This window comes from Fusarium solani (assembly GCF_023522795.1).
Source record: "Fusarium solani strain SB1 chromosome Unknown bctg00000001, whole genome shotgun sequence".
Taxonomy (NCBI): Eukaryota; Fungi; Ascomycota; class Sordariomycetes; order Hypocreales; family Nectriaceae; genus Fusarium; species Fusarium solani.
Window position 1 is genome coordinate 5,710,430 of NW_027072156.1, and position 25,809 is coordinate 5,736,238.

A 25,809-nucleotide genomic window follows, 5' to 3' on the forward strand; every position below is an offset into this window, starting at 1 on the left:
TTTAGTACGGCAAGGAATAAGTCATACATCACTGTCCCGCCCAGTCGGTCAGGTTCCGTAATAGGATAGGCTGAGTGATCATCTGAGTTCACCATCCCTGCGTCCTGGATGAATCGGCCTATGCCGGAACAGGCAAGGCTGATCGGATGCTGAATAGTGTAATCACTGCGACTCCACTACATAGATTTCAGCAACAAAGGATAAGCTTATATGATTATGGACTGGGCGGATAGCTCATGATGGATCTACTCTTTAGCCTGTCACTGACGCAAAGGGAGGAATAGTTTTACACAGAGTTACTAATCTCATATAGATATATATGACCGTCCTTTCGGCCCACTAAACATAAAACGGACCGCTATGCATCCCTATCATGGATCATATGGCGTACATAATAGTAACAGGCAATGCAGGATATATAAGCATACTAATATGGCCTTGGTATTATTTATTTTTTTTTCTCACTTTCTGCGAGAGAGGCATGGTATTGCTGACTGACAAGTCCCTGAGTCTGTCGCTGACATGCTATCCCGCCTTACATATCTTACCTCCCTCTCGATTATAAGTCGGCGAAGGGATAGATAATATGATATTATTCTGCGTCTTTCACGTACGTGTGGCATCTGAGGACTTCCCCGAGCATATTATTGAGATATGAGCTCTGACCCCCCTACGAAAAAGCAAGATACCAAAGAATGTCCCCCTGCCCAGCCTCTGTCCAGCATTCACTGTGGACATAGTGAAGATTCAGGGAGGCTTAGCAAAGAATGGAATCTTTTGTGTAGTGAAATTGAGGTGAAGAGGCATTCTATTCAAGATATGCCAAGCGGGATGTTACTGACTGTCTACAGCAATCCTCCGCCGATGTCCGACTGAGGCTTTGCCTATGCCTCATAACGCTTGGATTAACTCTGACGCAGGATTACAGAGGAAAGGTTGCACAAGTAATCCTTCGCAAAAGTCAAGATGCAATTCTTGAGTCGTTCACAAGACAAGAGAGCCCAGTTGAGGCTGGTGAGACTTCCTATGCGGAAGTGGCGCATTACATCACAGTCTTTCGTGATCTATTCGAGATGGCACGCGGCTCTCCAGGGCCAATTACACATCATCGTAGCAGCGAATTTACTCCTCTGGGCACTTTGCGGTTATGCGGACTGCTGGTTGATGTGGAAGAGGGTGAGCTAGCTGAAGCCCCGTGCTCCGCTGAGCTTGCTCAAGCTCTCCATCGGAGTGTACTTCTTGAAGATGCCCGCATGGAAAATGAAGAGCTCGATTCTCTGATAAGAGGGTGCCAGAACTTTCTCGGACGGGACGACATGGGAAAAGATATGATGGACTGGGTTGTAGTGCAGCAGGGTTATTGGCTATCTTGAGGGCATGTGAGCACTGGGGCTTGACGCCGGCCACGCGAGGCGGATGACTGCGGTGCAGCAAATTGGGAGCGAAGAGGCGCAAAGTTCTCAGTGCAAGCGTGACCTTGACCGCGGGATAGAGTGATGAGAGAGTTGCGAATGCATTGCAGCAGAGGGGTCAGGGATTTATATTCTGAATATTGACTCTGATGGTTACGTTTTGTGGTTACGGCAGGGAACGCAGGGATATCACGAAGAGCAGAAAGCAGAGAGAAATGATAGACAGGCCAGCGCGTACTCACCGTGAAGCCCTCTAGCCGTGCCTCACGATATACTATCAGTCGCTTCGCGATGAATCTCATGCGCCATCCCGGTCCGGCTCGCCCCTTCGCAGCCTTTGCTAACCAGGTAGTGTTTGCATATGTTGGTGGTGAGAAACCCGTTTGCCGAAGCAAAAGAGCGCAAGCATCCATTCCAATTCACCTCGCCCGCCCGTCACGCCCTTTCGCCTTTCCAAGAGCGCGCCTCCCCCTCGCGACTTACTAGTTGCCATCTTCTCCTCCATCATCATAATCAGTAGACTACTGTGCCAATCCCTGTGTTATGCTATCTAAAAATAGAGAGCTCTTTACGCGTATTAAGGCCCTAGAGCGTACTTGCATATGTAGGGAACATCTTTTGATCTAGCTCCCTATCCCAAAAATTAACAGGTCTAAACCCAGGTATATCTATGAAGGCGAGCTCTTCTCCAAAAATCTTCGCCTTTGGAATACAAACTCTTTCTCCATAAATTACCAACTCTAAGGGTTTATTAAGAAATACCCCAGTAAGGTCTTTACACAAAATAGGTGCGGGGCCGAATAATACATTGCTGATGTTTAAGGTGAAGCGTGGAAATTGCACCTCGCAGCAGTGTCTCCCAGGGCTTTCAGAGCGGAGAGACTTCTTAATTATATCAAAGAGAGCTTCGTTCGTGGCATAATCCTCGCTTTCAGTGCTCTTGGCTCTGTCTTTGGCTACTTTGTCCTTTTCTTCGGCGAGAATGAGATAAACATAGGATTTTTCCTCATTGCAGAATAAGAGCGTAGCGGTCTGGCATCGTGAGTTAACGGCACTAACCCATTCGTAATCTTGGAAGATAGGATCCCAGTACTTTAGTTTCTGAACTTGAGAGTTGCCCATGATCTCTTTAGCATGGCGATGGCTAGCATAGAAGCTAAAGAGGTCTCGGAAATGGAGTTTCTTAGAAATGTTATGCCAAATATCATCTGGAAGTTTTGTTATATTTTACTATAGCCTCGTTCTTATTTGAATTGTATAGGAGTGTCTTTTGTTTTAGGCATGTGGGTTAGATTGTCTAGTATATAATATGTATTATGATAGTGTCCTGAGATAGACTTATAGCATTTAATTATCTTACGATATATAGTAGGTATATATAACTATTTGAATTTTCTTAATCTATTCTAAGCTCGTGACGGGAGGCATGGTAATCCGACGGCTGTAATCAGGGCTCAGGTAATCATAGTAATGACCACCGAGGCTGAGGTTATCGGGGGCGAAGTAGCTGAGGTTACAATAAGCAGATGCAAAGTTTCGGTACTTCTCAAAGTGTGATTATCAATAGTTGATTACTTGACTATAGTACACCATAAGATGATTCAAGTCTCTCCACTTCTCCACTTCCGGGGAGAATACAATGGTAATCCAGCAGGAGTGTGCTGTGCTATGCTGTACTGTAGAGTACAGTGTCAAATGGAGTAAAAAGGGATGTTTGACCGGAGAGCTGATGGGAATGGCGAATTACGGCTGTTACCTCGTTGCGTGCGCTTATCAGTATATTTCCAGAACCCTAGAGTTCAAACTATATGACGTATCTTATGGATTCAAGATGTTAGGGTAACGATGGGTATGGAGTAAACGTGCCTTATGAGTTATAATCGGAAAGATTTCTGCTTGGCAAACCTTGGAAGGTGTATGACGAATATACCTGAGTTACTGTTGGGAGAATATGGCGAATGCGCGGATCTTTCCTAACCAGCCGGAAGCAAACAAGTCACACTTCTTTATCATGCGTTGTCTTGAACCAGTGAATATGGAAAGGGATCTATCAGCGGGTGTACAGTAAGAAGGAAACTAACTCCGAGACATAAACTCCGTTAACCACCGAGACTTCCACTCAATACTTTTTCGCCATGATCCTCTTGTGCCACTACCTCGTATACTACCTTCCATCTTGGGGCACACCCGAACCTGCATCCTTCCTTCCAGTTGATCTCGGCTGTGTATGTGCGCCTCGATGTGGCTATCCTTGGCTCAGTGTTGTGGTCATTAGGCCAACCCTGTGACGTTACGGCGCTAACAAGGCAGAATGGGGTGGTCAATCCATGAGAGGGCTAGTTACTCTGCATTCTACGAGAGTGGCAGTGCAGTTAATATGCTTCGCTGGGCTTACCATCTATCCAGTCAATATTTAGATAAGCAACCACGTAGGTCAGAGCGAAAGGTTTCTTCGATTCACGATGTTCAGTATATCGAAGATCACTGGTCTTCGGCAGCATCAACTCTTCCGTCTGGCCGCAATAGGGCAGATGATCCCGAAGTAGCGAGGCAAAACTCGCCGGATTCCGCCGCTCTCCGTCTCCTTTTCTTCACTCAGACAGAATTCAGTGGTCCGTGATTCCGAAACCTAGCAGGGTCCTGCATAATGATCTGTCAGTCACCCATGGCCAAGTAGTCTTCAAGATGGTGCCATGGCTTCTGTTGGCCGACACCCACGGATGGCTTCTGTCTGTATGAGTACCGATAGGGAAAGGCGCAGCTCCTGCATGCAGAACCCTCAGGGATATTTTCCCCTGTACGACTCGCCACCACTTCGACACCTCGGGATAGCTCTACCCCTCAAGACGATTGAGTGTTTCCCAAAATCTCCAGTGGCGCTAAGCAGCTTTGGGATCGCTCCATCTAAATTGAACCCAATCTGATTTAGCTGACAACTTCCAGCCGACACAGCTCTCTCCAACTCTTCTAAGCGAAATGATATGTTTTGCAAGGCTCGTGCTTCTTATTAGTGACGAGCCGCTAGTCGCGTCGGCAAGACACTGCAATGTAGCTGGAGTAAACCGCAGTTGTGGCAGATTGGGGTAGTCCATCTGCGGGAAGTCGAACAGGAGGCCGTCGTTGGGAAGAGTAGCAGCGCCCATGATGAGAGTATAAACAAAATGTGCGGTGATGGGGAATTCCGATGCTTAGCGATCGTGCCTCTCAAATATTTCAAAGGGGTCTGTGATAATTAACACGCTAGTAGTCCATGCAGCTGGCGGTCAATTTTAGCAACAACTCGGTGACGAGAATTAAACGCGTGCATACATAGTCCGCCCTAACCCTCATCCCCTCCTTCATCCACACCATCCACTCAGCCTACAACCATGATGTTTTCGAAGATCTCTGTCACTCTTGCTATTCTTTTTCTGCAAGGGGCATGGGCGCTATCAATGAGATACCCCTTGTGCTTTGCGGAACCAGCCCTTCCCCTCGAGGCAGGAAAATCTCCACTCTCGGTCATGTAGGTAGTTCCCTGCAGGAATTTGGCTTTGAAACTCATCTAGAGCAGCGTGCATACCCCAATGGAAACTCGGTGCGAAGCCACCATGTGCTTCTCAGAGCCTTCATTTCTCTCGATCCGGCGATCATTCAAGTCGTCGCCAGTTTGTGATGGGGGACAGGTCTTGACCTTCACTATCCCAAAGGGAAGCCCCAATGGGGATGTCGATATCATTTGGTACTTTGACGTGGTCGCAACCAACATCACCGCGGCTAACTAATTCCAGGCAATGTACTGGCTTGGCCCCCGGCTATAGTCATGGTGTAATCTATAGCGGAGATGCGGATCCTTCCATCCCCTCGGATGTTCCTGGGCGCCTTGGTTGCCTTGTGGAGACCATGCAGACCAAGACAACCTTGGTTACTGTCACTCGATCGTCAAGCACTTTTGTGGAAACTGCCCCGGCAGTAGTTGTCACCTCAAGCACCAGGTATCTATCCACTACTGACGATCAGGCCAACACAACGGAGTCTCGGCCTTCCGTGACAAAAGCCCATGCAACCAAGGCAACGAAGCGTACTAACAAGGGTACCTACGGGGAGATTACGTCCACGTCCGGGGCACTCACCACGCAAACTTCGATTACCTCCCCGACAATTGGGACCATGGGGACTAGGGAGGTACCCCCGGAGTAGGTGCCAGCAGTGACGGCCACATCATTCGACTCTTTAGGACTGGGGCCCCAGTTCCTGTTGATTCTACAGACACGCAGACTCTGGATCGTCAGCTTCTCTTGGCGATTTCGCAGCCGATGCTCAGGCCGGAGACTTTGGGCCCTCGTTCTCCGTAACCTGGCATCTCCATCTCAAACACCGGTCTTCGATTGACTTCATCAGTGAACCGCCCTATTCTTACGTGTATTCTCAGTAGAAAACACTGTACATCTCCGAGGGATGATTGTGTCATTCTAGCTTGCTTTGTGGCTATAATATCGACCTAGTGTTTCCGAGGCACACTAAAAACACACTTCAGCAGCTGATTGTTAGCATAAGCCTGATGACTACCCCATGTGCCCACTAGTTGTCAGCTTGACTGTCTGATGCAGACAACTTGATGATGTCGTTCCTGCCTCGCTTTACTTGAAGGGTCCATCTCTTACCCCAAAATGCCCTTACCTTCCGTGCGCCACTTCCACCTAGGAAGTCTCACCAGCCTCAACTGGACCCTCCGTGAGATAGTTGCAGATGCAGATATTGGAAAAGGGGTTACCGCGGACTATCGCAATACACAAGGCTCCAGAAACATGGCCAATTCTGTGCTCAGTCCATTTTCATGAAAACTACAGGATCAAGTTACTAACGCTGAACCCGCACCTAACTGTATAACATAGCAAACTTAATCCCTTTCAATTCCACTATCAGAAAGCATCATCCGGAATCTCTTGCTTCATCGTGCAAGCCTCACAGTGACTATAATGCATCCTCACAAATGACTTGACCTTCTCATGATAGTCTTTAGCACGCTCCCATCCATCGAAATCTTTCGATATTCGAAAAAAATAGGTAGGCCAAAGTGAAATTAGCACCGAATAATCGTCCTTAAGTTGTACTTCGCAAATAGCAGCAACTGATTCGTCTGGGCGTGCGTCCTGTCCAAGTCCTCGAACTTTGGCTCTTTGAAGCTCCCCTTGCCCATATTCCAAAAACATGGTTTCTCGCCCATCGGCGGTAGGATAGCTGAGCTTCTCAGGGTGCTGACATGGAATCCCGTCTGACAATCGATCCTGGTAAATACCTGTGACGTTCAGGATAACGTCGTGTTCTTCAAACACCAAATCATGGTGCTTCCGTGACCTGCCATGAGTGTGACGAACATAAGGTTGCAACGAGCTCTTCAATGCGTTATACTTAAAGAAGGTGCTCACTAAAAAGAGGGTCTGTTGATTCCATTTCTTGACATCTTTCTCGGAGAAAAGCTGCTCTAGGTCAGGTCCAATGATATAGACGGAATGGCCCGACTTCTTCGCGTTCTCTAGCCATAAGTTGTCCTTGAAGAAAGCTTTGAAAAAATTGTCTTGTTCGGGGAGAGGCATGTTGATAATTATTAAGAAATCCTTCGGGGATCTAGCGGAGCAGGTGGCATTAAGTGTAAGGTATAGTGCATTATATATAGGAGTACGAGGATATACTAGATTATGGCACTACGGCTCGTAGAGCAATGAGCCCAACGCAAATAGAGCCGTTCTTACAGTGTTATCTTGGGTGATGTGCGTGGATGCTACTGTAAGAAGAATTGGGTCGAGTCCAATCTTGCTGCTGACTACTGTAGTCAGCCGGAGCAGGTGGGCTCATTTCAGTAGCAAGGCTAAGCGAATGTCATGTTTCGACGTTGCCATGGACCAGCACGCCCACGACGGTGGGACATCCGAGGCTAGCGTTGATCTTCAACCTTAGCCTGTAGAATCAGTTCTAAATACTGTAGCTGCCTGCCATCTCGAATAGATCACGAAAACTTGTATTACTGTATAATGCGCCGCTACATACATACCGCGTAGCAAATCTCAGTAGATAGATATGTACTGTAGTATAACCTACTACTGTGCTTATATGTTATTGTAAAATCGCGATCTAAGGCGCAAATCTTACTGCTGATTCATAAAACCTGCTTATCCTGCACGTGACGCCAAGACATAAGCGCTTTAAATTCGTGCCGATTCATGGTCGCCCATATTTGTATAAATATGGCATGCCTTTATGATTCACTAGTCTCACCTGTCAAGTTGTCTCAGCAAACTCGGTGGAAGATGGATCGAATCGTCACGCGCCGTGATAAGAAATTTCGTTTTCTTAAGAAGCTACCAACCGAAATTCGGTACATGGTGACATCTTATCTAACGTGGGGAGAGACATTTAGCTTTTTAAAAACGCACAAAGGCGCTTATGAGGATGTTTGCCCTGGGTGTGCCGAAAACATTTTCTTCTGGGACCTATGTTTCAAAAATCATAAATGGTTGGATAAAATGGTCGCCCGAGGATTGACCCCGGCAGTACTCGGTTATGATTTAAGTCGAGTAGGTAAGACCTGTGATTTGCTAAGACTTGCTCTGGTACTGGTTGGGCAAACCAAAGATCTCGACTGGGTCGGTGACCGCGAAGAACTCGTACAGACACTCCAATCACAAGAAGGTTATGACGAATTTTCCGTCTCATCTCAAGTAAGACTTCATATAGGCCAGCCTTTCGGAAGGACGGGATATAGAAATCCTTGGCTACTCGTAAGACAGATGGCAGTGGAAGAAGAGAAGCAAGACGAAGGAGAGCACAAAACGTCGCAAACATTAATGGTATACTATAATCCTCTAAGGACCAAACGTGCCGCAGTAGAGTTAACGGAGCTGCGCGCTACTACAGCAAAAGTGAGCCGCGACGACGACTGGATTCAGGTGCGGGATGCAAAACAGCCGAAATTAATGTGGGAATTTATGGCCAAAACAGCGCCTAGTCAGATTGTGCCATTGCTGCCGGGAGGACAGGTTAGGATACGATAGTAAATCGCAGTGGTATACATTTTGCTGCCTCGACTAAGAGGAAGCCTGAGTAGCCATAGATGACCCCACCCTAGACTTTACAAAGAGCATGTTGTTTAGAGCAGTAGATGCAAGTGCTCAATACTGTACAGTATGTACAGTACTGTAGAAAGCTGTTGTACATATTTCCTTGAGCTCTGGGCTATGATGTCACCTCAGCGTTTATATCTAAGCATGCTCTCTTGATGAGATGCCAACTTGGCCCGCGGATGATTATTCTATCATCAAGCTTGAAACTTGAATCTGGCCCTGTTACATATGTAATAACGCTCATTCGCGCTTTCTTATATAATGGCTCCTCAGCTACAGTATCAATACAGTACAACTTGGTTACACTTAATAGCTTTCAGCACATCACTAAACGTGACTATGGTCTATTTAATACAACGCCACTATTCCAATATTGTCATATTCTATCTCGATTTTATTCTCCACTGAGCTTTTCTCGCCTTTGAACGGTTTCTGCGCCTTCTGCGCCTTCTGGCCTGCTGAGCCTGATGGTTGTGGGGTGAGTTTGCTGTTGGCACAGGGGCTCCAGAGGCTGTTTCTTTACCGTACGTTCCGGAAAAAAAATGATAACCTGATGCGAGTGTTTCCCCATAGTCAGATTTGGCGTCTAAAATTGTTGCTGTGTTTGCCGTGTTCACAGGCGGACCCATGGCGGGCCTGGTCTTGCCAGGCTGGCGATCAATTCAATTCCATCAATTTCGCCGTCGCGTGGCGTTGCGTTGACAGCTGACTCAGCATTTGGCCCGTGGGGTTGAACCACCGCACCTGCAAATTGAATTGGTGGCGTTGAATTGAAGATGTTGAACCTCATACGCCCGCCGAGATCCCCAACGCTTACTCCCCAGCGTCTCGGCCATCCTCCTCCGTCTCCCATATAATGCTGTTCCCAACCTCTCCTGACACATCAATTAACGTATCCACCGCGTCGATTAGGCCATTCCGCACCCACGACCTTAGTGTCTGTGTCATCCCTATCGTGCTAGCTTCCAATCGAGTCCGCAGCGGTGAGACCATCTGCCCAGCAACGCTGAACAAACGCTCGCACTCTGCGGACATAGGCGGCACCGACAGCAAGTCAAGAGCCATTCGCGACAGTCGAGGGTAATCTTTCCGTCTCTCCCACCAATATTGGATGGGATCCGTAACAAGAGGGTCGTTCTTAGCGTCGGGACTCGACAGCCAGTGGTCATATTCGTCATGGTCTGCATTCAGTGAACTTTCCAAAGAACATCTGCCTGCCAGAGACGAAGTCCTGTGTGCTCGGTGTCTTTCTAGCGCACTCATTGCCTTTAAACGCTTGAATGGAGGTTCTTCATCCGAATTCGAAAGAGTCGGTAGTGATTTGTACTCTTCGTCCCACAGTGTCCTCACCATTCGTTTTGCCTCCTCAAGCCATGGCAGCTGTGCTCGGTCGGTCCACGTATTCTCGAAATATCCCCAACGCGATGCTGGATTCAAAATTGCCGAAGCATAGTACGCTGGCGTCTCGTCCAGCCTCGTATAGTACTCGTTCAATTTGTCCCAACCCAGGTTAATGTTTATCTTGAAGTGTTCGGGATCCGGGTAATTCTCTGCTGTTGCTTTCCACTCCTCCAGCCTGTCCATCAGGAACTCGTAGGTTGAGGCAACGTCCCACATATTGCCGTATGCCTCAATACGGCCCCCTTTGCGTACTCGTCTTTGGGCGTCACCCTCAAGCATTCGGAGTGCCTCCTCGAAGTCAACAAGCACCTTGTCCATCAACTCAATAACTTTCCAATCTTTCTGGCTAAGAAGACTCTCCTCCCGGAGACAGAGGGGCATCTCTTCCCTCCTTCTAACACCGTTGCGACATTCCTTGTTGAATTCAAGCGTGACCTTCTCAACGAGGTCTTCGAGAAACGGACGCAACATGAGACCGCGCCGCATCATATACAGAGTCGACAACCAGCGAGTCTGGTTATCGCGGACAACATCAACAGGCTTCCTTGCTCGAATCTTCGGGTTGTCTGAATGTTGAAAGAACTCTTCCTGCAGCGCACGAAGACGGTAAGTCAGCTTGTCGGACCGATGGATCCAATGGACCAGGTTGTGGAGCTTTCCGATGGGGCCTTTCTTTCGCCAGATTTCGTGCTGGGCAGCACCAAAACCAGACTCCCCATCAATCTCTGCTTCGAAAGCCTCAGCCTTGTGCCCAAACAACAGGGCTTTTACCACCAAGTTGAGGACGTGGCCGAAGCATCGCACTCTCCGTTTCTTCGGATCGAAACCCAGCGCCCCCGCAATCTCCTCCGTTGCTGCATCCATATTGCCAGCGTTGTCAAGTGTGATGTACCCCACCCTATCAAGTACCTCATAGCTCTCTAAGATCTCGAGGATCTGGGCCGCAATATTCTCCCCGAATGGCAATTCTTCAACTCCGGCAGGCCAAGGACCAGCTTCGAGGGGACTCCATTTTTATCAATATAAAAACAGACAATGCCATATAGAGCATGCCGATTCCTTGAGCGCCAGCCATCGAATGCAATATGGATTTGACCTGGGACACTCCTCAGGTGGTCGATTATGCGTGTCTTTTGTCGGAGATGAAGGTCGACAATTCGCCTTCGAACGGTATCGTGGGAGATATGGGCGTTCGTCGCTGCAACCGATGGGTTCAGGTATTCGAATATACGTCGAAGCCGGCAATGCTCGGGCTGGCGAAAAGAGATGTTGGCGTCGACCACCCACTCGAGAAGCAGTCTCTGAAAGTGGTCCCTATCGAAGCGTTGGATGAGAGCGTTCGCGATAGCTTGCTCTTTAGGGTCTGAGGTGTCCAGATTCAGCATCTCCACGATGTTCCTTGAGGGAGTCTTCTCCTGCATTCCCTTCCAAAGAGCGGGCGGCTTCCTCCTCCCGGACTCGTCGACAAGTCCGTGCTCCCTGAAGAGATGCTTCTCGATATTCTGGGTGCCAACTGCAGAGAAGTCCGTTGTCTTGGGCTTAGGCTTCTGGAGGCAAGGTCTGCAAACCCATTTCCTCTTCGTGGGAGAATCGCGGGCTTGGATGTCGAAGCCATGCTGCCAAACCCACGAAGTCTGCCTGCCAACACGTTCAGAAATCGAAAAGGCCGGGAACTTATTCCATGGGAAGATTTTCCAATCGTCTGGCAAAGCATCCAAGTTGATAAGCGGGGCACTAGATGCGTTGCAGTCCGAAGTCTGCCAGCGCTTGGCAGGTACGTTGGCGTCCATTTGGATCCCAGGAAGGAACGGGATGCATGTAATGTTTTTGCTGAAAACGGTCCTGAGGCGCGGCGACAAGTCGAGACGCGTTCGTGAGCCCCTAGTACTGGGTACAGTTGGCACGTGCACAGAAATTGAGGGGCAAGAAGTACCGCGACAAAGCCTAATGGACGCTTCTCACGGGCCTGCGGATGCTACCCTGAACCACCGCCATTCTCGACGGTTTCAACCAGTGGTCAACATTGAAGGCATCTAGATGGGATTGAGCCCATCAACGTGAAGGTGAAATGGAGTTGATGGAATTGACGCACGTGACTTCAACTTCCACAAAATTGAAAATGTGGAGTGGAAGGTGGAATTGATCGCCAGCCTGGGTCTTGCAGATGGCCTGTAAAAAGGTTTCTGTATCATCGTCAATCTGAATCGGATTGGAAACACTTCCGCCACTCGCGTCCTACTAGAATATCAAGGATAGTCATGAAAGCAAGAGGCTGATCGTATGTGTAATTTGTTCCTTATTGCGTCCCACTGCTGACATGTTGGCTATTGGTTATAATTTATTACTACGTAATCACCACCGGCTATATTACGCCTCGCATAAACTAAATGGCACCCCATGGCATATACATAAGCTCTTGGAAGTTCTCATTGCTGTAACCATATTCTTTCTCTTGCCATCGTTCTTTACAGACATCTCCCTCTTTCACAATGGTTTGGGATTTGAAAAGTAATGACCTGTATAGTGTCAACATAGGTAAAGCACACCATCGAACTCGCCATATCTCAGTGAAAGTCACTGATGTTCATATCACTGGACGCGGGGTGAAGACCACTCATATTGACGGTGAACCTCTTGACCGTCCAGCAAGCAGCTTATTCGACATTCGCTGTGTGCATCAGAAAGCTCTGCAAACTGCTGAATCGGAGCCTCTGTTGAGCCAAGCCGAAAAGCCTTCCCTGAAGATTGGTACGGACCGCGTAGCCAAGTTTCCTCCTGGAACAGGTTTCTACGTGCAAACACAGAAGACACTATACATCTGGTTGCTTCGTATCTAGAGATGCATCTTGCACGGGGTTCCTACAACTATCACGAAAGAACTACCTGCTCAGCATGATGACTACCATTACATCATCGCTCGCAGTGGAGCGCAGTTAGCGCTAGATGTTCTAAACACAGTATACCTTTGAGAACGAGAACGCCCTGAACGACTTTCGGAGCAACGTTTTACTGTTAATGAGAACCCGTGGCCTGGTTGAATGATGATATACTGGAGCGACCGGAGCGAGATATCAAAGTTGATGACTCACACTGGCTTGATAGGACGCTGACTATAAGCTACTTATTAGGACCAGAGAGTACTTTATTACATAGAAAAAAAATCTTTTTGTTAAATAATCTTACATAAAATTTAATAAAATTATTCCACATCAGTTTTAATCTAGCACAGTACAGTATATACTGTACTCTACAGTTCACTCCTGTTGGATTACCATTGTGTTAACCCCTAAAGTGGAGAGTGGAGCCACCGTAATCATGCTGTTATGTAGCCAAGTAATCAACTATTAATACAGTAATCACGCTTCGAGAGTGCCGACACTTTGCAACTGCTTATCCTTACCCCAGCTACTTCGCCCCCGATAACCTCGGGTCTCGGTCGTCATCACTATGATTACCCGAATCCTGATTTTAACCACCAGGTTACCATGCCCCTTGTCGCTAACATCATCCTTACTGGCTCTGATCCTGATTACCGATGTGAGATTACTCCGACCTACTTGCCTCGATGCCTTATCCTCGGATAACCTAGGACATACTCGGCATCGGATCGGTCTTTTCAGGCAGGATCGGTCTTCCAGGTGTGGAGGCCCGACCGCTCCATGCGGCCCTGGGTTGGAAGAATGAGATGGAAACTGGTGGCGATTTATAGCGTGTAGTCTCGCCGATAATTGCCCAGCTTGAAAGCATAACAGCTGCCTTACCGATTTCGCAGCAATTTCATCCACCTGGCCCGATCTACAGAATTTTGATGGCGCACAGTTCTTGGGACAGGAGGACAACCACAGGAACCTTGAGCACAAGATGAATCTTCAGGAGCAGCGACAAGCCGAATCTGAACGGCCCCAGGCTCAAATGGAACGACGGACTATTCAGCTCGAAAAAGAAGTGAAGGAACTTCGCGCTGTCATTGAGCACTTCACCGGTTCTATATTCTATAGAGAGGAAACCGATTTTGGCCACCACTATATATACCACAAGTTTACAAACTTCTAACGAAGCATCGGGAAACAGATAGAGTAGGTATAGGTCTTGCACCTGGCTTCTAGACTCAAGTCGTTTAGGTCCATAACATAATACAATCCCCCCTGTTGGCTCTGGTCCATAGTATGAGCTTGACAAAACGAGGAAAGTTAACTTAATCCCCCGGCAGGCCTATTAAACCTCCCACGTACCCATAGGCTCGCCAGCGCGGCTCTTTGCTACTATCAAAACCCTTGTGCCACTGGTAATGAACTCAACCGTTTTGCCCTTGACATACAAGGTGAAACGTGTTTCGTCAGAAGGGAGTATGCCAGCCTGAAGCCGCTCTGTTGCTTCCCTAGCGCGATGAGTCGGACCCTCGGTTCCAGGGCCACAAAAGCTTCCATTAGCACGACAACCTTCTTTATCACATTTATCTGTTTGGCGAAGTGGTGGCGCGCCGTCCATTTTCGGTCTTGCCTGGGGGATCGGTGCAGCTTCCTGGGGCATGGGACTACCGTATACGCGTGCCCTCTTTCCATGAGGGTCGTCTGGGCTAACCGGCCCCTTCCGTTTCAATGAGGGTAGAGAAGTTGGTTCACCATCCACTCCTGTCTTGGAGTCGTTTCCATCGGCTCCACGCATCTTGGGTATCCCAACGCAAATACGAAATAGAGATGAGATAGCAGGTATTTTTCTTTTTTTTGTACTATATCTTTCAATGCCGTCTGATTGAGAAATAATAGTCTCCATCTGAGCCGGCTGTCCCTACCATGGTGGTTAATATATGTAGGCTTTTATGTTTCTTTGGGCGCCTGTGTTACACAGCACCATCAGCAACAATGGATCATGCATCGGGTGCTTCATGTCGTTCCAAAATCTCGTAAGGTTCAAGTTAAAGAACCACCTAGATGGTGGTGCTGATTGACGGTAATCAATTGGGAGTATTCAGAGGAACAGTAACCAGGGTTACGGTCAAAGTAATCAAGGCCGAGGTAATCAACGGATTATTTCTGTAACTTTCAGTGTACCTTGTGTACTGTATGTAAACTCACGCTCTGTTAAATAATTAACTATTATTAACCTCATGCCATCGTCTAACAGCGGCGGTTAATAGAGGATAAGGTTCTCTGAAGCCCTACGCTGCTAGCCTTATATTTGTTTTTTTTACTTCTAACTATTCTTTCCCATATAAATAGATCATCTGGACCTAAAATATCGTTCAATTGACTGACATTGTCTTGAACTATGAGCCCAATGGCCCCGATCCTCTTGACCACGCCGTCACCAGGCGGTGCTGGAACCGCTACTCCGACAGATGATTATCTAGATCAAGTTGAGCACGCCGATCAGCCCCTTGACAACACCGATGGCCGCTGGGTCAAACTGCCTGAGGCGTTGTTCTCTTCCATCATGGCAGTTGAGCCTAAGCTCAACCCCATGTACAAGACGTCAAAATCTCTTTCGGATGAGTGGCTACGAGAGTAAGTCCATATTCTCTATGCATATCACAGATGAATAGTGGCTGACCAAAAAACCCCATGCGCAGTGCCTTACGTATGAATGACAAGATAGCTGGCTATTGGAGCAGGCTAGATATCGCTTACATGAGCGCCATCTGTGCCCCAAATGCCGATCTTGAAACATTAAAGCTCATGAACGACTGGAACGGCTGGGTCTTCACATTCGATGATCGTGAGTCAACGTTTTCTAACCCTAAAACCAATGCCGGAAGGGCGCTCAGTTGGGCAGCGCCACTGTGCATGCCACTTGCAGCGTCCACTAATAAATGTGTAGCTTTCGATAAGGGCGATTTCACCAACATCGAAGCGACTGATGAAGTTATTGACACACTCAACATGCTGGATAGCGTTCATCCACCGGTGTCCCCCGAGGACAACCCGCCGAGACACACCCTTCAATCCTGCTGGATGCGCTTTAGCCAACGTGCCAGTCCTGCCTTGCAGCACCGCTGGAAATTTCAATTGACTAGGTACTGCAAGGGTGTGCTGAAACAGGTTGAAATTCAACCGAGATCTTCACGGCTTACAGTTAAAGAGTATATGGATATGCGCGCAGGTTGCGTAGGGGTTTATCCTTGCATCGGACTCATGGAGTAAGCATCCGTAGCGCCGTTTCGGAGTTCCCCTCTTCACACACCCACCACCAGCCTTATTCCAGCCCAGGGTTCAAGTCAAGATTCCATGCTGGGCTCTGGGTTCTCAGCCTCGACCAATCACACGACAAGATCATAGTTAACCTGGTATCCAACAGATTGGCTGAAGGAATTAACCTAGAGCAAGCCCTCGTGGACCATTCGTCCTTAGAAGCGACTTTAGAAGCAATATCGCGAATTACGTGCGATTTAGTTACCCTGTAGGTCACACTTTAGTGCTAGTACCCTTCTTGATAGTTTTCAGCTAAAATGTATCAGGCAAAATGACCTCTTGTCTTACAGGAAAGACCTTATCCAGGACGAAAAAATCAACATTATCTTCATTCTAAAGAACCAAGGATACAACGACCAGCAGGCTGTTGATCAAATCGGAGAGATGCTCCATGACTGCTATCGAAGATGGCATGCTGCTTTAGCTGAGCTCCCTTTCCGACAAGAGGCCATTGACCGGGATGTTATGAAATTTGTCGAAGGCTGTCGTAACATTGCCCTTGGAAATCTACATTGGAGGTACACATACACCTTGCTTGCCTTATTTACGCATTAGGTTTGGGGTTGGCTAACTCATTACTTTTAGTTTTCATACGTTCAGATACCTAGAACAAGATGGCCCAGAGGTCAAAAGGACACGGATGATGAAGCTCCCTCATGTCAGGGGCACCCAAAATGGGAGAGAACTAGCGTGCCCGCGCAAGGAAGAGGCTTAGAAGAAGGGCGGACTCGGGTAATCTGAAGGGATATCAGCTATATAAGGGAAAACACATAGAAGCCAAGTAGAGCAGGAATCAAGACCGCCATAACCATTTATTTACCTGCATGGAGCCCTATAGCTGCTTGACCTCTTCACTCTCTTCTGTGACCCTTTGCCCTTGGCACTTGACTCTTGGCACGTTCCCTAGATCTGTTGTGTTCAAATGTTGTGTGGCCAATCAAAGTTTGGTAATTCGCCCATGTTGTATTCCAACTGCCTAACCCAGCTTTCCTCCCCGTGAAGAACTGTTGGAAGGTGGAAAGGGATAGTTTTCGCACTGGTTGAGCAGGCAGTTTCATACCTACCGAGATGGTATTCAACCTCTAATGATACAGCCAGGTGTGAGTCTTGTATTGGTGTTGACATCAATGACGCTTCCAGGAGGAGCTTACATGCAAGAGAAGACTTAAGAGAGGCCACAGGGTCGCTGGGCAAATAGATTGTGCGTCTGGGCAGGCGCCCTCGCAGTTTGTTCGCTATTGGGCTAGGTGAGCTGTTAACACGTCTGGCCTATCCTAATGGCACGTGAGTTATTCAGGGCTGCCGTCAGATCAGATTAACAATTAGATATATCAGTCAGATCAATCAATTCAAATCAGATATGGAATTTCATCAGATCAATCGATTCGGATATATATTTAAAACTTAAGAAATACTTAAAAAGAGGTTTTTCCTTCCTTCCTTTCTTTTTTTTTTTTTTTTTTGCACTCTCTAGGCCTAGGCTCTATACATATATGCTTCTGTCAGCTATGATGGTAATTGTGTAATTTGATAAGTTGCTGACCTTGCTTACTGAATGTTGACGGCGCAGCGGCTTCCCCCGTAGTAGAGGAAGATCACCGGTCGGAGTCAGCCTTATCGTTTTGGGGGTGCCACGAATAGCATCTTGCATTTACTGTACAGTTGGGACAAAGACTGCGCACTCGCTTATCGAACTCATTGTGTACGTGTGCGGCAGCGTAGTGTCATTACCCGTATGGACGGCAGGGAGCCATGAGCCGGATAACTCGGATGGCTTATTCTGGGTCAAGTGAACGGCAGATTACGGACTCCGTCTGTAGATGGGCTTACTCCAAAGCACATGCTTTACAAGTACTGTAGCGTTCGGCAATTCCGCCAGGCACAAGTACAGTATCCAGTATCTCCGGGGACTGCTACATAACGGCACACTCATCCATGACCGGTACGCAAAGGCCTCGAAAGTCTTCATCAACGAGCGGCCAATTTTTCAGCCAGTCCTGTATTAAGAAGTCACCCCTTCCTCAATCCACAGAAGGGTACATAAGGTGTCCGCAGTCCTCGGATCGCTTGGAAGGCTCAAGCTCTCCAAGTTAAACAAAGGATCTACAGACTAGGTAATTTGATTTGTAGGTCGGTCGCACTGGGAATGTCTCGAATCGTCTTGGACAATGGTTTTCTTCAACCCATTCTCACTCAGAGTTCCGTCCTTCTAGGTCTTGTCTTTTTGCTCACAACGGTACGCCAGACGGCCCAACTCCCCTCGTATCTGTCGTAATAACCTTTCCCATTCGACAGGCAGGGTTCACGTTCTTGGCTTTGGCCATCTATCGCATCTGCTTTCACCCTCTTGCTGGATATCCCGGCCCAAAGCTTGCAGCATGCAGTCAGGTGAGCCGGAACGAATGCTTGACCAGGCAAACCGGATGCTAATTCAGGACGACGCAGCTCTGGTTCATACGAGCGTGGATGGGAGGAAACTATCCATTCGACATGAGGCGGGCGCATGATAAATACGGCGATGTGGTCAGGATTGCACCCAACGAGCTAAGCTTCAATACTCCACAAGCCTACAAAGACATCTACGGCCACGCTGTCGGGAATAGGAAGCCATTCCTCAAGAGCAGAGTCTTTTACGATCGAGGCCCGTCTGTCGTGCACCCAGATATCGTTTTCACCATCGACCCCGAGCAGCACCGCGCGCAGCGACGATCCCTCTCTCACGCCTTCAGCGCGAAAGCCCTGAGAGAGAGCGAGGATATTATTCGGAGCCACGTTTGGCTCTTTGTCGAGCAGATTGGCAAGTACGGTAGCCGGGGGAGTGGGGGCATCGACATGTCGGCTGTGTACAATTGGCTCACATTTGATATCATTGGTAAGATGCGCCACTGATGCGGGGAGCGAAGGACTAACAGCCGTAGGCGAGCTTACGTTTGGAGAATCTTTCAAGTCTGTCGCCAATTGGAAACCAGACATTTACGTCTCGCTCATCCTGGAATTCACGAGGCATTTCACTCTGCTCCAGGCGGCCAAACGACTATCCATCCCTGAATCTTTTCTCTCTTGGCTCATGCCCAGCGACCTTAGAGCGACTGTCAGCCTTCACGAGAGGCTGACGAAAGACAAGGTCGCCCAGCGCATCGCGATGAGCAATCCAAGCAAGCGTGAGGATTTCTTCGCCCACATCCTCCGCCGCGGCAGCTTCAACAAGGACCAGCTGGCGGAGCAGGCCAAGATCTTGCTGCTGGACGGGTCGGAAACGACGGCAACTTTCCTAGCCGGAGTAACTTACTACCTACTAAAAACGCCTACAGCGCTGAAAAAGCTGCAGCGCGAGGTTAGATCTTCCTTCTCGTCCAGGAGTGAGATCGATGGAGATTCCACTAGGAATCTCCCGTATCTTCACGCCGTGGTTGAGGAGGGCCTCCGCCTATTTCCTCCAGTCCCGCTCGGCCTTCCACGGACGTGTCCCGGTGCGACGGTGGATGGTTCCGATGTCCCGCCTGGCACGGAAGTATCGGTCGACAACTTTGTCATGTCTCGCGATCCGCGAAACTTTCCCGACCCGGATAATTTCCGTCCCAATCGTTGGATCGGAGACGGTCCTGGGAGTATCAAGGAGGCTAGCCGCCCGTTTTCTTTTGGGCCTCGTGCCTGCTTGGGCGTCAACCTGGCATATCTCGAGGCCAAGATAATCCTCGCCGCCATGGTGTACTCGTACGACTGGGAACTGGTCGATAAGAATCTGGATTGGTTTGGACAGGTGAAACTGCTAACATTCTGGCGAAAGCCGGAGTTGCTGGTTCGATTTCATCTCAGCGGCGCTCTTGATGCCGGCGACTTGGAACAAAGTGCTTGTTTTTCGTGAGGGACGATACCACCGTGGAAGTCACTGGCCGGACCGGACTTAGTGAGAATAACTTAGTGACAATGATGAACTTGTTGCGTTTGTGTCTCTGCCTTCACTGCTTGACCTCGGTTGTGATCATATTGAGGTGTGTGCGCGGAAATGCTCAAAACGCTACGTCGGCAATAACTTTGTGAGCCCATCAGCGGGCATAAGACCCGTTAGAAGGTATGTGACTGCGAAGGAGCCCCTTGCGAATTCCTGCCTCAACCACATGTTTTGGATATCAGTATAGCGCAGCCGCGTGGCTATTTGTGTGCTATTTTCTATCATAAGACGTATGGTTTGCTGATTGTTACAGCGGCTATCGTAAGGGGCCCATTGTCTCGTTCGCGATTTGCTCCAAAGCAAGTTGGAAGTCACTGTCGGGCTATCTGGAAATTTGAGATGTCGACATGTCGAAACCCCCTACAGGGTGCCGAGGGTATTATAAAAAACCACGTCGGGCTCTTTGTTGCCCAGATTGGTAAGCATAGGGCTCAATGACCGGAGGTGTCGACATGTCGAATGTGTGCAATTGGCTCACATTTGATATTATTGGTGCGTTCAATACTGGCCCTACTATGAACCGACTAACTAACTGGGGTAGGGGAGCTCACGTGTGGAAAGTCTTTCAAGTCTGTGGCTGAGTGGAAGCTAAATGAATGCGTCTCTCAGAGGAGTTATCAGCTACAATATCAAGAACATACTAACAAGCACATGATAGCATTAGAACTCAATGCTGTAAAACACTCTCAAACTTCATTTAGTTATAGTCCATCCATCCATCATCATCATCATCATCCTTTGGTAAAAGGGGTTCGAGCTCCGTAATGGTCCATTGCCCAAACTCGCGAGGAACACCATGCATTAGTTGACAAAGGCCCTCTATATCCAGAGGATAGTTTCCCTTGATCAGATCCTCCATCAAGTCGATGAAGGGGATAGGAAACCGACCGTACTTCCAGTCTTTGCTATGCTGGCTGCTGAGGAAGCGAAATACCCGAAAAGTCGTTGGGTTAGCTGCCAAGTGCTGTCTCCAACCCAATGGAGCATTCACAAACTGAACCGTCAGGCGTTGCATATCAGAGCATACACCGGGTAGACAAGCCTCTTGCAGGCTGCGACGACGGTCATCGGGAAGTGAGCTGAATATTTCGTCTGCCAACTCAGGCCACTTCCAAATAACGTCTTCGATGCACTCTTCCAGAAAAAGTGATCCATTAGGTAGTATTTCGTCCCTGAGAATTTGCATTCTTGTTCTCAGTTTGGCTTGGTCGGCTCTCGAACTCCGGGGAATCTCTATCAATCTGAATTCCGCTGTTGGATTCAGAAGGCTAGTGTAGTCAATGCCTTGATCTATGGTCGCGTTGACTGCGACACAACGGTCCCTTGTCATCACAGGTACTGCCTTGTCATGGAGATAACGACATATTTTAGCCGTGGTGTCAAAAGGAGATTGTAGAGCCGTAGTGAATAGGCTTTCGTCGAGGTGCCCAATGTTTAGGGGATCGTTCCACGGAGAGACGTCGCCGTTTTGAGATCTGATTGCGAATAGACGGTCCACCCAGTCTTCCCAGCCCACAGACACAGCTGCCCTCAGTGCATCGTTGTGGACAGGAGAGAACTCGCCAGTCATAGCATCAAGTCGGTCTCCTAGACTCTTTGCTGTGTCGCGCCGGCGTGCAAAGATGGCTGCGGTCAATTGTTGTCCAACGTAGCTTGCAAGAGTCTTATCATGCGTCAAAAACAGGTCGATTATGTCGATCCGGCCTTGATAGGCCGCGAAAACAGCGGGAGATACATGGATGGTTTTGACTTCGCTGTCCCTGTAGACGACCATGGATCTAGTTTCTACAAAACTAGCACCGGCCTTCATCGCTTCCTCGACGAGTTCGGCGGGTTTGCGTCCAAGTTTGTCGCGGGGCCTTGACGAGACACAGAACAATGCATGGCGTCGGTAGAGAAATGGCTTTGCGACATTAGCAAGGCTCTCGCCACAACCTGCGAAGAAAGCTAGGTGCCGCCGCTCGCACTGACCAAAGATCATGGTGAGGATCTCGGCGGGTAGGCGTTCAAGGCTAGACATACTGGACGAGTAATAGAGGCCGGAATTGAGATAAAGACATGCAAAGAGGATAGATGCTTGGGACTTGGAGGGGAGAGAGAAGGGATAACCCAATGTTCAATGGGGCAGGAATCTTGTCCTTTAAAAAGGCCACTGCTAGGTGCAAAACCGGCTGTGCACCTACGGGTGGCCCGGCCAACCATGTTAGTCAATCCTCCGAGGCGGGAAGCCCCTGAGCCTCGACATACGTAGCCGTTTGCCTGTCCAAAACAGGGTCAGTCTGGTGACCGCAAAGCTGAGCCCAAGTATACCCACATCAAGGCGCCTGTGCATCGTGAAGATCAGCCGAAAGGAAGAATGCCGACTCGGCCACTCCTCAAGATGGAAGGTAGTAGAGGAGGGCAATAGCCCAAAGTGATCGACGTGAGAAGGCATTGGATGGAAGTCTCGGTGGCTGGCGGAGCTTACGTGTCTGAACCTGGGCAGACAGCCACTTGCTTGCACCTCGTGATAGCAGCCCGATATCTTCCGTCTCACCGAGGGAAAGGAGACGGAGAGGGGCAGGATCTTCGGCATTGGGTTGTGAAATTGCAGAAATCTTTAGGAGGTGGAAAGGGGTAACTCTCTTGTTTCTCGTAAGGAGATTAGAGCAGTTAAAACACCCCCTGAGAGGTTTAACCTTTCATGATGATGCCGCTAGGTATGAGTTTTCTACCTCAGGCAGCAGGGAGGCTAAAAAAAAAAGGTCACTGTGTTAGCATTGGGATATGATGCTATGATGTGTTAATGTGTTCTTTATTATCGTTGAAGCCCGGCCCTTGATGGGACAACTAAGCCAGAAGACTTTAAGTTGGCGATGTTTGTGTAAAAAAGAGAACTAGCGAGAGTCCTTAAGCTAGTGTGTTGGAATCCTTGCGTGCCTGATCTCCTGGCCCGCAGTTGGGTCGTCAGGATAGGGGGCATAGGCAGGTGCACTTAGTTGGTCTGCGAGCCCGAAATTCTCCAAGCCGGCTCGCTCCCTGCTCTTTCATCACTTATTCTCACACACCAAAGGGGGCCCATCCGTGTCGTGTGTTTCATGGAAAGACTATAGCTCCGTCGCACTTTATTTGCAAGAATTAACTCTCACTACCTCGTCTCCATGCCCACCCCACATGACTCTCACATCATCGCCCAGGACAGACTTATCCGAACTGTTTCGATTTCAAGCGACCAACCCGGCCTCACATCGGCCCAGATTGTTATCACGTCCCCTAACTTCCACTGCCTCGCCTCCTTCTTGCTTTCCTCGTTTGCGTTAAACGATAACACCCACCGGTAGACTTGCCATTTCCTATGCTCCGTTTTGCTACCCCCGATGACCATGGGATTCCCGTAGTTGCGTAGTCCACAGATTGGAAGCGGCGATTCCTCAGTTCGGCAATTGTAGGTGCACCCTTTTTCGCCTTTTCTTGTTAGAATAGAAACTGGATGTGCATGGGCAAGGCGACTTACAATGGTGACTTGCGTCTAATCCCTCTACACCCAAGCTAAACCACGCGATGTACCCATCTGTTTGGGTGACCACCTGATCCGGTATGACCTTGAAGCGCACAGCAATGACTATTTTACGCACTGGTCTCAACGGAGCCCGTATAGAATGACTAGTAAGAGTAGTAAAGTATGAGGCGTCGTGCTCTGTGTTCAAAGTCCCTGGCTTGGCCATCTCTGTTTTATATGCCAAACTCTCAATGGTGTTTTGCGTGCCTTTGGGCCTCATCAAACCGACAGGAAACGAGCGTAGCTAGTTCATAATGTCATGTCAGTAAGAAAGCTGTAAGGTACATAGCCACAGCCACTCACCAGAAACTTATTCCGGACATCGCTGTCAGCGTCGATTACCAGCGGATCGCAATGCTCATGCTCAAAATGGCACTCGCTGTCTGAACGCACCCAATATTCCGCCCAGTTTAAGACCATTGTCGCTACTTCCGGCGGTAGACGGATCGCCTCGGTGATGATTTGGTAAACCGCCTTTACATCTTCAGGGCTGAGCGTGTGGTCTGACCCATCGTTGGGCTCACCCGGGCCGGCACAAGACGTTGGATAGGACATGATATCAATGCAAGCTTAAAGCTTTTAATCGCCAGGAAGAGGACATGGTCATCGATATTTGTACATAAAAAGGCTCCTCTCAGACCCTCTTCAGGGATACGCCTCTTCCTGTTTGTCTTTGCTAATCTAGGGGGGACCTAGAAATCGGCACACCCGGTCTTACGCGTGGCCGCGTCAATATCATTGCATACTTGAAACGTGTGAATATCCCTGTTTTGACTTGGGTTACGATAGATAGTGAGCTCTATTGGTTAATGCATAAACAGAAAGCCGACGTAACGCTGTCCACTGCAGGGCGTCACGCCAGGAGTAGCTTCTCACATGGGGACGCGAGTCCGGCATGCTTCGGGTCGGCCGAGGGTGATAACGCTTCATTGGCTGTGAATCATCTGCCACGTTATTCCGTAATCTGCCCCTGACGCTGCCGTGGTTTCTAATCTAGGCAATCGTAGTCCCTTATGGAACTGCTGACCTACCTATATAATCCATACACTCCGTCTCCCAACACGATAGTAACCCCAAACACTTGTAACTACCTACAACTACCTACACCTGCACCTGGAAATAACGGCCATGGCCGATCTCAGCAATTACCTTTGCAGAGCGAGCATTTCGCGTCAGTGGGAAGTCAGTATCTGTGGAATTCAGCGCAACGAACCCCTGGCTTTGCAATGCCCTGCTTGCAAGAAGGTCATAGAGCTTAGTTCTTCATGTCAGCAGACCTTAAGCAACCACACGAAGCATCTTCTTTTACAATACGATAAGCGCAAGTATGATATCAGCATCAAATTCATGGCCGGGTACCAGGATCACACTATCACAAGTCTCAGCTTCAACGAAAACAAGGTACGGAGCCTGGCTACCTTGTCGATGAAGCACGATTTCTGGGGGTGGCGGCCCCAATCTTGCACCCACGAGGTTTTCGTCACGCCGCCCTTACCATTACGCCTCTTTCGCGCGACATCGTCAGGAGATCGGGCCGATAAGTCAATAGAGATGAGATGCATCACTTGTCTCAGTTTTGAGCGAATCGAGCGACTCCTTCAGCACCATGGATATTTTACTCCATTCAAACACCTACACCTACAGTTCTGGAATGATTCTAGCCACGACGCAGTTGTCTCTACCGACGAAGAGTTAAAGACGGTCCTACAAGAATGTGTACAGCATAGCACCACGGAATGGGAGGAGAGAAGCTGGGACATGTGCTGGATCAAATATGAGACGGTTATCCAAACTTGGAGAGATTATAACCTGCCTACTGTTAGTATAGAGCCGATAAGTAGCCCCATGGGACCCTTCCTTGTACCTAGGGATATTGATTCCTGATGTTTAATATAAATTTAAGTAGATATATTATAGAAATATGAAATAATATTTTTATCTTATTAAGTATATATAGTTAGTAGTAATTGGGCTATGGTATTCTATGGTATTAAGTTTTTAGACGGTTATATGCGAATACCTATGTCTTTTGCTGTTATGGCTAATATCTTTTTGACATCATTGCAGACAATAATAAGCTAAGGAGCCCCACGTAATTCTTTGCACCTCGCTCTGTTTGACTTTAGACTTAGGCCTAGAATGAAATCTTGTGCATCCTGATATTGTCTGTCAGTTCAATCCCGGTGGCGGATCCCCTGCAAGGCATCTGCATATCAGA

At 48.5% G+C, this 25,809-nt stretch overlaps 8 protein-coding genes across 8 annotated transcripts; 3 read left to right on the forward strand and 5 right to left on the reverse strand.

Moving 5' to 3' along the window:
* Window positions 1-6,313: 6,313 nt before the first annotated feature.
* Window positions 6,314-6,988, reverse strand: MRS44_003929 (uncharacterized protein; the record flags this gene model as incomplete). The annotated part of the gene is made up of 1 exon (XM_065623487.1): window positions 6,314-6,988. The coding sequence occupies one exon, from the start codon at window positions 6,986-6,988 to the stop codon at window positions 6,314-6,316; it is 675 nt and encodes a 224-aa protein (XP_065479559.1).
* Window positions 6,989-9,325: 2,337 nt separating this feature from the next.
* MRS44_003930 (uncharacterized protein) lies at window positions 9,326-11,703 on the reverse strand (the record flags this gene model as incomplete). Its single annotated transcript, XM_065623488.1, has 2 exons — window positions 9,326-10,887; window positions 10,944-11,703. 2 exons carry the CDS (start codon window positions 11,701-11,703, stop codon window positions 9,326-9,328), a joined length of 2,322 nt encoding a protein of 773 aa, XP_065479560.1.
* A 699-nt stretch (window positions 11,704-12,402) lies between these two features.
* Window positions 12,403-13,966, forward strand: MRS44_003931 (uncharacterized protein; the record flags this gene model as incomplete). The annotated part of the gene is made up of 3 exons (XM_065623489.1): window positions 12,403-12,742; window positions 13,319-13,450; window positions 13,686-13,966. The coding sequence occupies 3 exons, from the start codon at window positions 12,403-12,405 to the stop codon at window positions 13,964-13,966; spliced, it is 753 nt and encodes a 250-aa protein (XP_065479561.1).
* A 162-nt stretch (window positions 13,967-14,128) lies between these two features.
* Window positions 14,129-14,578, reverse strand: MRS44_003932 (uncharacterized protein; the record flags this gene model as incomplete). Its single annotated transcript, XM_065623490.1, has 1 exon — window positions 14,129-14,578. The coding sequence occupies one exon, from the start codon at window positions 14,576-14,578 to the stop codon at window positions 14,129-14,131; it is 450 nt and encodes a 149-aa protein (XP_065479562.1).
* A 603-nt stretch (window positions 14,579-15,181) lies between these two features.
* MRS44_003933 (uncharacterized protein) lies at window positions 15,182-16,816 on the forward strand (the record flags this gene model as incomplete). The annotated part of the gene is made up of 5 exons (XM_065623491.1): window positions 15,182-15,417; window positions 15,483-15,628; window positions 15,731-15,926; window positions 16,392-16,619; window positions 16,687-16,816. The coding sequence occupies 5 exons, from the start codon at window positions 15,182-15,184 to the stop codon at window positions 16,814-16,816; spliced, it is 936 nt and encodes a 311-aa protein (XP_065479563.1).
* A 1,775-nt stretch (window positions 16,817-18,591) lies between these two features.
* On the forward strand, window positions 18,592-19,966 carry MRS44_003934 (uncharacterized protein; the record flags this gene model as incomplete). The annotated part of the gene is made up of 2 exons (XM_065623492.1): window positions 18,592-18,973; window positions 19,020-19,966. 2 exons carry the CDS (start codon window positions 18,592-18,594, stop codon window positions 19,964-19,966), a joined length of 1,329 nt encoding a protein of 442 aa, XP_065479564.1.
* Window positions 19,967-20,750: 784 nt separating this feature from the next.
* Window positions 20,751-22,073, reverse strand: MRS44_003935 (uncharacterized protein; the record flags this gene model as incomplete). Its single annotated transcript, XM_065623493.1, has 1 exon — window positions 20,751-22,073. The coding sequence occupies one exon, from the start codon at window positions 22,071-22,073 to the stop codon at window positions 20,751-20,753; it is 1,323 nt and encodes a 440-aa protein (XP_065479565.1).
* Window positions 22,074-23,581: 1,508 nt separating this feature from the next.
* MRS44_003936 (uncharacterized protein) lies at window positions 23,582-24,146 on the reverse strand (the record flags this gene model as incomplete). The annotated part of the gene is made up of 3 exons (XM_065623494.1): window positions 23,582-23,634; window positions 23,697-23,835; window positions 23,895-24,146. 3 exons carry the CDS (start codon window positions 24,144-24,146, stop codon window positions 23,582-23,584), a joined length of 444 nt encoding a protein of 147 aa, XP_065479566.1.
* Between the last annotated feature and the right edge of the window lie 1,663 nt (window positions 24,147-25,809).